General features: G+C 42.6%; 1 protein-coding gene across 1 annotated transcript in view; it reads left to right on the forward strand.

The window, feature by feature from the left end:
- PDCD1LG2 (programmed cell death 1 ligand 2) overlaps positions 1 to 13,923 on the forward strand; it is a gene marked incomplete at its 3' end in the record, with an annotated part of 78,681 nt that overhangs the window by 31,726 nt on the left and 33,032 nt on the right. Inside the window, exons 4-5 of the mRNA XM_082656684.1 lie at positions 1,233 to 1,370; positions 5,968 to 6,017. Of these exons, the coding sequence (XP_082512810.1) occupies positions 1,233 to 1,370; positions 5,968 to 6,017 (188 nt within the window). The remainder of the gene's footprint in view (positions 1 to 1,232; positions 1,371 to 5,967; positions 6,018 to 13,923) is intronic.

Raw genomic sequence — 13,923 nt, forward strand, 5'->3', positions numbered from 1 at the left:
TGTCTGTGATTCTCAGACAGCCCTATGATAGGGGAGGGGGAGGGCAGTTGGCAGGACTGAGCCCTTCCTCATGAGCAGTTTTGCCAGGTTTTTCCTGGACCAGGCTGTTATGTTCTTTTTTCTCTTTTGGCCACGCCGCACAGCTTGTGGGATTTTAGCTCCCCAACCAGGGATTGAACCTGGGGCCCTCAGCAGTGAGAGCGCACACTCCTAACCACTGGGCCTCCAGGGAATTCCCTGTTATGTTTATTCTTTATGAGTTACTCCATGAGGCAAAATTCAGCCTTTTGGAAAGGGCACAGTTTACCCTGGATACCCTTCCATCTCCCTACAGTGGACGCCCCTCCAGGCCTGCCCTTTGTCAGTCTGGGGCCCTCATTCTAACCAGAGCTCTCCTTTACAAGTCTTTCCCCCAACCTCCAAAATTACTCTTCTCATCCACCTCTCTACTAGTTCATCTTTTCCTCACTGTCAGACCTTGATTAGCTGAGACAAGGAAAAGGGCTAGTTGTAGTGATTCATGCTAAGGTATGATATTCTAGTTTTTTCAAAAGGATCCTGTTAATCCTGGAGATTGAATAACTGATGGTAAAAATTCTAAGCACCATGAGTGCTTACCAGTGGAGTGAGGAGACATATTCGGGCTGAGGGACTATCCTACTGGGAAAAGAGAGATGATGAAGGAGGAGAGAAGGAGAGAGAGAGAGAAAGAAGGGAAAGAAAGAAGAAAAAAGGAAGGAAGGAAGGAAAGAAGGGAGGAAGGGAGAAAGAAAGAAGGAAGGAAGGAAGAAAGAAAGAAAGGAATGAAAGAAAAAGAAGAAAGAAAGAAGGAAGGAAGACATAATATGATAGGTGTATCAGAATGATGAAAAGCATGGGATCTGGAACCAGGCAGCCTGGATTATATCTCAGCTATGTCACTTACTGTATAACTTTGGGAAAGGCCTCTGTGCCTCACTTCCTTCATCAGTAAAATGAGGGTCATAGTAAAGCCTGTCTCATAGGATGGTTGTGAGGAGTAAAAGAGCGAATACATACAACATTCATATACATACAGCATTCATATATATACAGCATTCATATACATACAGCATTCATAGGACAGTACCTGGCATGGAGTAAATGCTCAGTGCAAGTTGGCCATGTTGGTTATAACCCAGTCATTTGGCCAACTTGTTGGTTTACCTCTAAGCTAACATGTAATGGGATTCTGGTGCTTTTCTTTCCTCCAGGTGATCTGGAATCCCCCGAGATCCGTCCATCTTCACTGCTTCATATTTTCATCCTCTCCTTCATCATTGCTTTAATGTTCATAGCCACAATGATAGTCCTAAGAAAACGGCTCTGCCAAAAGTTTTATTCTGGAAAAGGTAAGTGAGTTTCATTCATGGTAACTGAGTGGACTGGGTATCTGCAGTGTGAGGCTCTGCTTGGCCTCACTGGCCTACAGCTGCCCAGCTTCAAATTCAGTCCACGCAGGGCTTATGAATTGCTTTGGGCTTTTCCTGATGATTTTTCCCCCGGAAAAAAAATGGCTCCAGTCTTCAGTGAGCTGGAATCTTTACACTGAATATTTTTAAAGGAATGTTTTGTTCCTGTGGCCGAAATTGTTTGCTGTGATCTTTGAGCCAAGAAAATGTCATTAGCCTCGTGAGATCAGTGTTATTTTCGCAATACAGATGAGTATGTGGTCAGAGTTCACTCGTGGGAAGATGCCAGGATCCTTTATGAGGATTCCTTTAGTTCTCATTCCTCCTTTCTCCATTCTGGGTCTGAGCTGGGCTGAGCCCTCCTCCTTCCCACAAGAATCTGAATCTTCTGGTTGGGTAAGGAAAGGAAAAAAGTATGAGGCCATCTGGGGGTAGGGAAAGCACATGATTGGTGGTACTCTGAGGTCTTTCAGCAGCTCCCTCCTCACCCTGTCACATGCTTACCAACCCATTCCTATTCTATTGTGACAGCTGGGACAGAGGATGCCTGTGGCCTTTGAGCCCATGCCAGAATACCTGCAGGCCTATCTGGTGCTTTCTAAAACTATTCCTTTGTCAGCACCCAGTGAGCTCCTCCCAAGATCTAAACATGGCCTATAGCAAAGGAAAATGCATCTGGGAGTAATTCAGTAGGAATTTGGAATGGTCGCTATTTGAGAATTGGGGGGCTTTTAGGTGATTGTTATCGTACGTCTACAGTCTAACTTCTATAGTCTCATCTGCCGTGAAATATGGTCATAATTTTTCCTTTGACCTATGTGTGCATTAGCTTGGGTATTAACCACAAAACCCTCTACTATGGAATCCAGCATCCAAGAACTATTGTTAAAAGAAAGAGGGGGGTTGGGGAGGAAGGAAGAAGGGAAGAAGGGAGGGAGGAAAGGAGGAAAAATGGGGTGGGGAGAGAGAGAGAGGGGGGATAGAAGTGGAGGGGAAGGGCAATTCACCATAAAGGAGGAATTACAGGGTCTTGCCCCAAAGAATTTTGACTAAACAGAATCACTTCTGCAAATCTATGACCTCAGAGAGTCATGACAGATGCAGCTCATCAAAATCTTACCTTCTGCATTCTTTCATTACCTCCCTCATACGTACCTCTCACAAACAACTTTATAACCAAGGTCCCAGACCTGGGACCTGAGAGCCCATTAGTCACCTCAGAAATGAGCAGCAGAGTCTTCTGTCCCTACTCTCTTTGGGAAAATGAAATGGAGCAACATTCCTTAAAGATAGAGCAGAAAAAAGAAATCCTCCCCTCATCCCCCATCCCAATCTCAAGAGTAAGTGAAGCTATCAGTAGCTTCAAGCTGGGTGCAAGTCTCAGGCACCAACTGGAGTGGGAGAGATGTGTTACTAATAAGAGGTAAGTGAATACATTTTCAAATGATTCCTTTTCTGTTTTTAATGAACCAGAGTGAAATCACCGTTGCCTATGTAATAACCCCCCTCTCTAACTCTTGTGCTTTGGGATCTGCTTTCTTGCAAGGGAGTAAACAGATACACGTGTGGAAATGCATCTGCCATGTAGACAAACTCATGTCACAGAAGAAGCTTGAGAAGTTCTGGTACTCTGGATAGAGCTTCAAACCAGTGACAGAAGCTAGGTCTGGACCTGGTGCTCCCACATATTGGTTCTATGATCTTGTACGGATCACTCAACTTCTTTGAGGTGTTTTTCCCATCTGATGCAGGAAGCAATATGAGAACAACATTTTCCAGCTTATTGATCCAACCTCACTGCCACGACTGTGGTTCAACCTGGACTAGGGCAGAACCCTCCTACTTGTCTCCCTCCACCCACTCCTGCCTCCAATGTGGTCTATTTTCAATTTAGCTAGAACAGGCATTTAAATTCTCAAATCTACCATGTCTTCTCTGCTCACACCTCTTCCATGGCTTCTCACTGCTCGATGGGTGAAGTCCCAACAAATCCCTGGTCCTATGACTCACATCTCGGCTTTGTACCCTCGTTTTCCAAGCTCTAGCCATACAGAATTGTCTGGTCCACAGAGGTATCTCATTCTTGCAATTCTGAGTTTTCTCATATAATATTCACTGTTTCTAAAATACTTTCTTTTCTTTGTCCACCTGAGTTGGAGTCATCCTTTGAATCTTAGCTAAGCTGTCACTTCATCAAGCCTTCCCTGATTCTACTCCCACCCCTGACTCTACTCCCCACGACACCCATTACTTCAAATCCCCTTGTTAGATATTTCCATAGCACCTACTTCTCATTTCAGTGCACTCAGCACACATTACATACTTATGGCCTGTTTTAATAGCTTGGGCTATAAATGGAATTGCATCCCTTTTAATTTTCCAAATCCTCAAGTACCCACCTGCCTACCTCAGCAAGAAGTCCAGTGTCTCCCTCTTACAGTATGTACTTCCCCACCTCCCACAGACTGTCAGAAGGCTTGCTTAGCCCCCAGGGTCAGTGCTGCTTCAAAACAGGCAGGAAGGCTACTGGGGAGCTAGGTCAGTTCACCAGAGGGCACTGGTTTTGAGCTGCAGCTGTTTCTACTGCCGTGCAACATCTCTGTTCCCTCTGGGTATCTCTGTCCACCACACAAAGGTACCCTTGCCAGTCCAGATCCCCACACAGACCAGAGTGATGTAGGATGGCAACTCTTCTGGCTCCCTTCACACGTTCTGCCATTGCTCCTAAAGCAAGATTCTCATGGGCTGGTGTGGCAGAAGGGGCTTCCTGCCTTAACAGCAGCTGTGCCCAGCCAGCCTCTTCTGTGCTCAGCCTTTGCATTGAGCCTGCGACATCAGTCCTAACTGCCTTATCTTGAGTTCCTCTTGGCGACATTGCTGTCCCAAACTTCTAAATCTATCAGAGTAAAATAAACAGGTCCACCCAGAAGGCTCTTTGGCTCCTAAATAGATTTACCCACCTATGTCTCAGCAACCAGCTCTGCACACCAAGGTGTATAGGGAGGCTGTTGACAGTCCATACAGGGTTCTGTTTACCATCTCCACTTAAGAGGAACCATTCAATAGTTTACGGCTGCAGGGTGACTTGCTGGGTTCCAGAAAAGAAGTTGGCCTTCTATTACAAAAACAATGTCAAGTTCTGCTTCATCTGCTAATCTTTAAATTTCCTGAGTTCAGGGACTGTGTTTCTCTTATTCATCAGTATATGTCCAGTGTCTAAAACATTACCTGGCATATATAGACGTTAAACAAAATTTTAGACATTTAACCTCCCATGTGCAGATATGTATGCTAACCTGCTCTGTACAATGTAGCCATATGTCGTTATTTAAATTAAATAAAAATTCAAGTCCCTGGTCATATTTTAAGTGCTCTCATATTGTAGGTGTTCAATAGCCACATGTGGCTAGTAGCTACTCTGTGGGATAGAGCAGTATTTCCAATTTCTACTGGATTCAATATAATATGATATTTCAATAAATATATATTTCAACAAATATGATCATTAAAAAACAAAACATATTAAAAGAATTTCTATAAAAGTTTCTAAATGTTTATACTTGATTTTTATATCTATCTCATCATAGACTGTTAACAATCAGTTCACCCACTGGTACCAGCCCATGGACCACATTTTGAGTGGCACTGCCCTAAAAGACTGAGCCAGGACTTTGCAGGGATTTAAACCAAAGGCCAAATATGCTGGCTAATGCTTGCATGAGAACCACAGAGAATGGCAGCACTGACCTCAGGCATTAGAGACCTTCACTCAATCTCCAACATTCAAGGGCAATTTCTATAGGCTAACCATTGGGCTCCTTTCAAATACAAACACTCTTGGAGGAGATTGCCGTGTGGGATAGAAGCCCTCTAAGTCCAGGCCAAGGTCAGGATGGTTATGAGGGAGTTACAAAGAATCTGATGTACAGAGCAAAAGCAGAATTAGGGATGGATTGAGTTCAGGAGCCCAGGCAACTGTAGGACATGGGCATCAAGCCCTGGAAGAAAATCAGAGTGGGAGGGAACATGTGAAATCAGCGGTTGAGAAAGAGATGAAACCAGGGAAACAGTGGTCAGCAGCGTCCCATCATGTGAACTTGTGCTTCTGCCCCAGGAATTACTTTGAACAAGTATGTCATTTATACCTTAGAGTAAATTAATTGATCAGACCATCTGCTCTGTTTAGGGAAGACAGGAAGGAAGTGGTATTCAGGACTAAAGCAGAACAGGGAGAGATAATTTCGGAGACATTTCCTGGGCTGAATACCCAAATTAGCAGCCCCTCAGCCTCTGAGTACCTGGGGGCCAGAGGCAGACAACAGAATAGGAAGTAAGTGGGGGCCTTCTTTCTTCACAATTTTCTCCTAAGAGTATGGTTTTTCGTCGTATTCAGCCTGAGGTCTCAAACCACGGTGGACATTTGGACTTCTATATGTGGATTTATTTGAAGTTACTTTTTGTTCTGCCATTGTTTAGCCTATAAACAGAACTATTTCCTCGTTAATCTTAACCCATCCCTGGATTTTTTCTTTTTCAGGCACAACAAAAAGATATGTCACCACGGTAAGGAGGGAAGTGGACAGAGCTGTAAGTAATCATGATTTTTCTTTTCTTTTTCACCCCCTTTCCTCTCCCAGCGTGAATTAAGAAATAACCTCTATTAATGCACCAAGGGCAACTGAATAGTTTAGGCTCGTGCAGAATCTTCCTGTTAAGTGGCATTTTTAGCCCGTTTTTCTTGCAACCCTGTGTTGTTCCATACCTTTCTTGGAGAACAAGATGGTGTCTTGTATAGCCACAGAACAACTCTGTAGCCTTTCGTCTGTCTGTATTCCTAAGCACCCCTAGAAAATAAGGCACAGGACATCTGGGCTCACAAAATTAGATGCATGGTTAAATTTAACAGTAAGGAGAAGATATTCAACTGTGGCACAATCAACAGCTGATGTTTTTGCAACAGTTGTTAAGTACACTGTTGGGGGCTGTATGTCAGGGGCATTGCTGGGGATGTAGAAGTATGTCATGAGGTTGACAGGCATGGAGCTGGACTTTGTGGAAGAGAGAGGATGTGATCTGGAGGTTAGGAGAAGTAGGATTGCTGAAATCATTCAGGCTCATTGGATGAAAAGCTTAGACCCTGGGGAAGTGGTGTGTTGGGGACCAAAAGGCCTGGGTCTCATTGTAAAATGGGTATTTCTGGCTTTCTTGGGAAAGCTGCCTTTCCCTGAAATCTAGGGATCACATGGTGTGACACACAAGTTTATGAGTCACCAAAATAATGATAGGCAATTCATAGAAATTTCTAAATAACTATGTATCGGCTAGTCAGAATATTCAGAACTGTTCATTTTCAAATTCTGTTGAATATATCCCCAAAATTCCAGAGGGACCAATTGTGAAAATAACCCTAGAAAACCTTCAGATACCAGGGTCTGTGTCTGGCTTATGCATCAGACATGGCAGCTTAGAAGCACAAAATGAAACTTAAAAGAATGAAATGAAAAGAGGCTCCTGCACCCTCCCTGTCTCCACCACTTCCCTGAAAGCGATTCTTGAAACTACATCCTGTGACTGTATACGCATCCCTGGGCACAGCACCAGGAAGGAATTGCAGCTTAGGCCGGACTGTTACCCTGAGCTTTTCTGAATCAGCAACAAGATTTTCTTGACTCAGAAAACTTTCAGATCAACACTGGCAGGCCTGATAGAAACATTCATTTCTTGAGAAACAAAAATCCTATATTCCTATAAATTGATCTGCTTGGCCTACATGTGAGTTTCCATGAGAGAGGCCCAAAATTTGTCTGAATTTCACGAGGTCAGAGTGTATAAGCGACTCCTTCAATGGCTCAGCATAAGGAAGAAAGCATAGTGGAAGTCCTGAGCACAGAGGTAATAAACTCAGGTGCCTACTAGGGCCAGGAAGGAGATGAAATGAGTAAACACTGTCTAGTATAACCTGATAGGGAGTGGGGGAGGGATTTCAACAAATTGGAGAGTATATTCCATGTCAATTTAGCACTAGCCTAACATTGCCTGAGAAGATGGAAATCCATATTTTTATATAAAAACAACCTAATTACTAAATGCTGGCTGAAAGTATTTCAAATACCAAACAAACTAAATAAAATGTGCCCGTAGGCTAATTGAGCCTGTCAATGACCAGCTTTCAAGCTCTTTCATAGAGAGAAAATATTGTCAGGAAAGAGCCTAGGATCTGAGTAATGAAGGCAGAAACACCTATTTGGAGAACTGAACACTCAAAGGCTTGCTGCCAACCTAAATGTCTATCCTATGGCCTGCCACATGGTCTGCATGTTGCACTGTTATGAAGTGACTTCTTTGGATTAACAGTGTATCACAGTCATTTTTAACCAGTACAGCTCCTTATAAACAGAAAAATTTCAAACCCTCTTTTAATGGTGTCTGAAATTCAAAATAGAGTAACTATCTTGATCAAAAATCAAGTTAAAGAAATGGGACTAATTCCCTCCTCCCCCTGCCTGGCCCCCCGCCCCTCCACAATTATATATAGTCACAGTCTCTACCTTTTAACCTGGAGGAAGGGAGAGTCAGGGAGGTGAGAGAGTGATGCTTCTCCTCTTTCTCCCTCACCCCTCCTTGGCACTTACCTGAGAATATGTGGTACAGTGTAAATAAGTCAGGACCACTTAGATATACATCATAGAAGACACACATAGGAATGTACACGGTACTATTACTTATAATAGCAACAAATTAGAAATAATCAAATATGAATCAATAGGAGAAAAGATGAATAGGAAGACTAGACAGTAATTAAAATGAAAGCACCAAAACTAGATGTATTTTTGAGATGAATAAATCTGAACAATATAATTTGGAGAGGTAATATGCTTCTCAACCTGAGAAGCATATTACCAATGACAGAGAGTTTAAAAACATGCAAATAGGGCTTCCCTGGTGGCGCAGTGGTTGAGAGTCCGCCTGCCAATGCAGGGGACACGGGTTCGTGCCCCAGTCCAGGAAGATCCCGCATTCTGTGGAGCGGCTGGGCCCGTGAGCCATGGCCGCTGAGCCTGTGCGTCCGGAGCCTGTGCTCTGCAACGGGAGAGGCCACAGCAGTGAGAGGCCCGCGTACCGCAAAAAAACAAACAAACAAACAAAAAAAAACACATGCAAACAACCCCTAAGTAGTGTTTATGGGAAACAGTCATGTGATATAAAAGTACAAAAATAGTATGGAAGTGATAAACATCAAATTTAACCTCAAACTGGGTAGTGGTTATACAGATGTTCGTTACATTATTCTCTATATTTTATGCCTGAAATATTTATTTTTATAAAAAAAGAGGTCACAATTAAAATTCAAGACATTTAGATTTAAGTTTTTCTGTGAGCTAGCTACACAACCTTAGGTAAGATCTGCCCCCTCTCTGTGCTTCAGTTTTGTCAACTGTAAATTGAGAAAGTTGGACCAGATCCAGAAGGGCAAACAGGCCTCATGTCAGGTGCAGGGAATGCCTAGAGTAGAGATAAGGATGGTTTGGGAGACTATTTCTAGATGGAAAGTGTGGTGATTGATGAATGAATAATGTCTGCCTTGGGTGTGGGGTGGGAAAAGTCATGGTCCTTGACAATATATTAAAAAAAAATTATGCATTTATCTGTATTTCCATTCATCTTTGTCATGTACATACATACATGACATTATTTTGTGTTCTACATGTTTTAGTTGCATTCAGAGTTATTTTCAGATTGATCCAAGTCTTTGTAATCATGTTTAGAGCTGCATAAAATGTAGAACTTGACTGATGATCACTAGTGATGAAGTATTAAAGGAACAAATTACTCATTTTTACTTAGCATAATGTTTTATGGTTTTGTCAAGACAAATACCAATGTGTTAGATTTTCAGTAGATGCTTTTTAATTTCCTCCCTAAAAAGTTGTTCATCAGTTATTAACTCTTTATTTAGAATGGATTTAATGCTTTGGATAATATCCCCTGGGAAGAAGAGGGAGCCAGACATGGAGATACTGATTTGAGAAATAGGAAGAGGCTAGGTCTGGGGCCCAGTGTTTGGACAGCCAAGAAAACTTGGTACGTGTTGTTGGGGGTGAGGGGTACTTCAGGCTTCTCCAGAGAAACAGAACACAGAACCGCTAGGAGACCAAAAAGTATGAAATCTGTAGGGCAGGCTGGCAGGCTGGGAACGCAGGTAAAAGCTGAAGGTGCAATGTTGAGTCCCAGATCTATAGGTCAGGCCAGCAGGCTGGGGACTCAGGTAGGATTTCTACATTACAGTATTGAGGCAGAATTCCTTCTTCTCTGAGAAACCTCAGTTGTTGCTCTCAAGGTCTTCAACTGTTTGAATGAGGCTCATCCACATTATGGAAGGTAATCTGCTTTATTTAAAGTCAGTGGACGGTAGGGACTTCCCTGGCGGTCCAAGTGGTTAAAGACTTTGTCTTCCAATGCAGGGGGTGTGGGTTTGATCCCAGGGAGCTAAGGTCCCACATGCCTTAGGGCCAAAAAACCCAAAACATAAAAACAGAAGCAATATTGCAACAAATTCAATAAAGACCTTAAAAATGGTCCACATCAGGGGTTCCCTGGTGGCACAGTGGTTGAGAGTCCGCCTGCCGATGCAGGGGACGTGGGTTCGTGCCCCGGTCCGGGAAGATCCCACATGCCACGGAGCGGCTGGGCCCGTGAGCCGTGGCCACTGAGCCTGCATGTCCGGAGCCTGTGCTCTGCAACGGGAGAGGCCACAACAGTGAGAGGCCCGCGTATCGCAAAAAAAAAAAAAAAAAAAAAAAAAATTGGTCTACATCAAAAAAATCTTAAAAAATAAAAGAAGTCAGTTGACGGTAAATGTTAATCACATCTACAAAACACCTTCACAGCAACATGTAGACTAACATTTCACCAAACTGGGCACATTAGTCTAGGCAAATTGACATATAAAATTAACCATCATGGCATCAGGAGTTGAGGGGAACATTTTGCCTGGAATAAGTCAAGTTATCAGACCTCTCAGAGCCTTTAAAAATAGAAGTATGTGGCCATCTATTTTCTGGTCATTGGAGTTGTCCAAATGACCAGGGCTCTGTCTAATACCTGCTCATCCATGTAGCTGTCACCCCAGATTTTCATGCAGACTATTTAGGGTTTTTTGTATATTTCAGCAGGAGTTTTTTCTCAGCTCACTGCCTCTCAACCTTTCAGCAACAAAAGAACATCTGTGGCATCAGACTCTGCCACTTTATGTATTTTGAAATAAAGAATATCTGAGTAGATCTAGAGGGGGAAAGAAAAACAAACTTGTAGTCAAATGTTACTTGATAAAATCAAACTACAGTTTTTGGAAATTACTTCTCAGTAAAATGAAGAGATTACATGAAATAGATTTGACTTATCTAATATCTTGTTTCCTTACCAACTCCCAGTGAGACATTTTAAAATGTACAGATAGCTTTGGAAAGTCCCCTTGAGTGGAGCTGGCATACTCTGTGAGGTCCGATTCCCCCTACACTGTTTTCATCATCATGCCAGTCTCCTGTCTCTAGACTAGATCTAAACTCCTTTGCATGGCTTTTCAGGGCATCCTTCTCCCTCTCCTGTTCCCATGCCAAGCTCATTCCTACCTCTGTGCCTTTGCTCATGTTGTATCTTCTGCCTGGAATGCCCTCCCCATTCCTTCTTGCTGACCCAAATTCAAACTTCTTGCAGGATCTATCTTAATATAGAATAATAATTAGCATTATTATTGTTATAATGCCAGACCACTGTTCTAAACACTTTAGAGGTACTAACATTTAATCCTCACGGTAGCCCTATGAGGTATATACTTCCCCCCGCCATCTCCAATCTTAGAGATGAGGAGATACTTGTGCAAGGCCATATGGCTAGTAAATACAAGGTCCAGTAAATGGACCCATGTATCCCAGTCCAGAGCCCACGCCTATACACTACACTGTACTCCCTTTCTTAATCTGTAAGACTCTCTCCCCCAACTCACCCATCTTTCTTTTTCCCTCTGCATTGTACACACAGTCTGTACTACTCTTAAGCACATGGTCACAGCATTATTTTCTGGCCGCTTCCAAGTGTACATATTTTATGTCTACTTAGTCAATGCAATGAAGTGAGATATTACTGTTAATGAAAGTATTGGGTATTTGGTGTTTGTTTTATTGTCCATTTGTCAGTACTTCTTTTAGTTTATTCTGTGATAAATTTAAAGAAGGTGACTGATATGGACCAAATTTGGCTCACTAATAAAACATCTTGTTTTAGTTGAGTTTTCCAGCTCAAAAGAGAATAACTTATCATGATTTCTAGAACATCTGTAGTACTTTTAGTAGGCATCTATTAATGAGAATCAACCACAGTTAACACTCTACTATCCTACCTCTTTACCTAGTTTACCTATCTTTTTGTTGTATCAACAAAAAAAAAGGTAGGTAAACTACAGCCAGGGGTCAAATACCCTCTTGTTTTTATAAACAAAATTTTTATTGAATTTTTATTGAAACTTAACCATGCTCATTGTTTTCATATTGTCACCCTCCCCCAAATTTCACACCCCTTCCTCTGCTTCTGATGGCAGAGTTGAATAATTGCAACAGAGACCGTATAGCCCATAAAGTTTAAATTTTTTATAATCTGGCCCTTTACAGAAGACGTTTGCTGACCCCTGACCTAGAGGCTCTTCCAGGCTTTGCACCTCCTCCCACCTCGATGTACTTTTCCTGTACTAAGAGACCTAAGGCCACCCCCACTCTTACCTCAGCTTCATGAAGTCTGAAGACAGAGCCCACCGGGAAGTGCTTAGGCCCAGCCAGTTCGGGGCTGTCACTCTCCCACACGCATTCTCTGTCACCCCAACTCTGCCTCACCCCCAAAACTACCCCTGTGGGGACAGTGTTAGGTTCCAGGCTTTCCAGGAGCCATCCTGGGCCCTCACATTCTTACTCAGCATCACCTCGGGAGATGAAGTCTTGGGACTTGCTCTTGCCCTTTCCATTTGTGGAAGTTCTTCTTGCAGCTAACTTTACTCACGTGATGCTGTTCAGGCCCATGGCTTCTTGCTATTATGCAGGCAACCAAGCTGTCAAGCAGTATAACTTGAGGAGTGGATTCTGATACCATAGATATGTATCATGCTTCCTTTAAAAAAAAAAAAAGAGTTATTCTAGTCATCAAACCATGCTTTCTTAGAGCTTCCAGACCATGTAGCCTGACTTCTCCACTTTAGAGATGGTGAGACTGGGGCTAAGGGATGTTAAGTGACTTTCTTGATGAAGTAATGACAAAAAATAAATAAATAAAAGATCTTGTGATCCCCAGTATAACACTATTTATTCATTCATTCGCTCTAAAACATGTACTGTGTCTGCTATTTGAAAGACTCTGTGTCAGGTAGGCCATGTGAGAATTATAAGGATGAATTAAGCACATGAGTCATCCAAGAGTCTTACAATGAAGTATTGGAGATGAGGTACTCAAAACCCTGTTCTCATTGCCATAGTTTAGGTTAAAATTAAAATAAAAGAGGCCAGCTTTCTATATATTCCCTAGTAATTGATCCAATCTCTACATTTTGTTTTATTTTGTTTTTTTACTTGAGTCTCTTGTCTTCCCCCTAAGAACTTCCACCTGAGAACTGACCACAACCTTGGCATTCCATCATGGCACCATGGATGTGTCTCCTTTCCCCCTTCCTACTCCAGTGGTTCCCAATCTTTTTTTATAAGCCTTTAAAAAGGAGATATTAGAAAGAAAACCTATATATAATGAGTAGGAAAAGTGTGAGTCGTCTTCCTATGTTCCTCCTTTACTCTCACACTACTATCACACTCAAACACATCTGACACCAGATGTGTGGAGGTTTTCCCCACACCAAGCAATTCTCTGCCTCACCAGGTGAGTGTCCTACAATTTAACTCAATTCTAACACTATCTACCTGGCGATGTGAGTGTCCTACAATTTAACTCAATTCTAACACTATCTACCTGGCGATAGCATGAGATCCCACAGGTTAAGGGCTCAGTCCCACAAGACTGCTCCCACCCTACTTCAGATGCCAATCATGAATTCAGGTTGTCACCTGTACTTCTGACCAATCAGCTATAAATCTGAGATTCTCATGCCCTTCTCCTTGGGTTCAACTAATTTGCTAGAGCCATTCACAGAGCTCAGGAAAATAGTATACTTAGGTTTACCAGTTCATTACAAAAGGATATGATAATGCATACAGATGAACATCCAGGCGGAAGAAATGTGTAGGGCAAAGTGCTTGGGAAGGGGCACACACGGCTTCCATGCTCTCTCCATGTGCCACTCGCCCAGCCCCTCCACATGTTCACCAATCCAGAAACTCTTCAAAGCCCTTCCTTTGGGGATTTTTAATGGCATGATGAATCATTAACTCCGTTTTTAGCCCCTCTCCCCTCTCTGCAGAATAGGGGGTGGCGCTGAAAATTCCAAACTTCTAATTATGGCTTG

Source organism: Grampus griseus, assembly GCF_964374135.1.
Source record: "Grampus griseus genome assembly, chromosome: 6".
In the NCBI taxonomy this organism is placed as follows: Eukaryota; Metazoa; Chordata; class Mammalia; order Artiodactyla; family Delphinidae; genus Grampus; species Grampus griseus.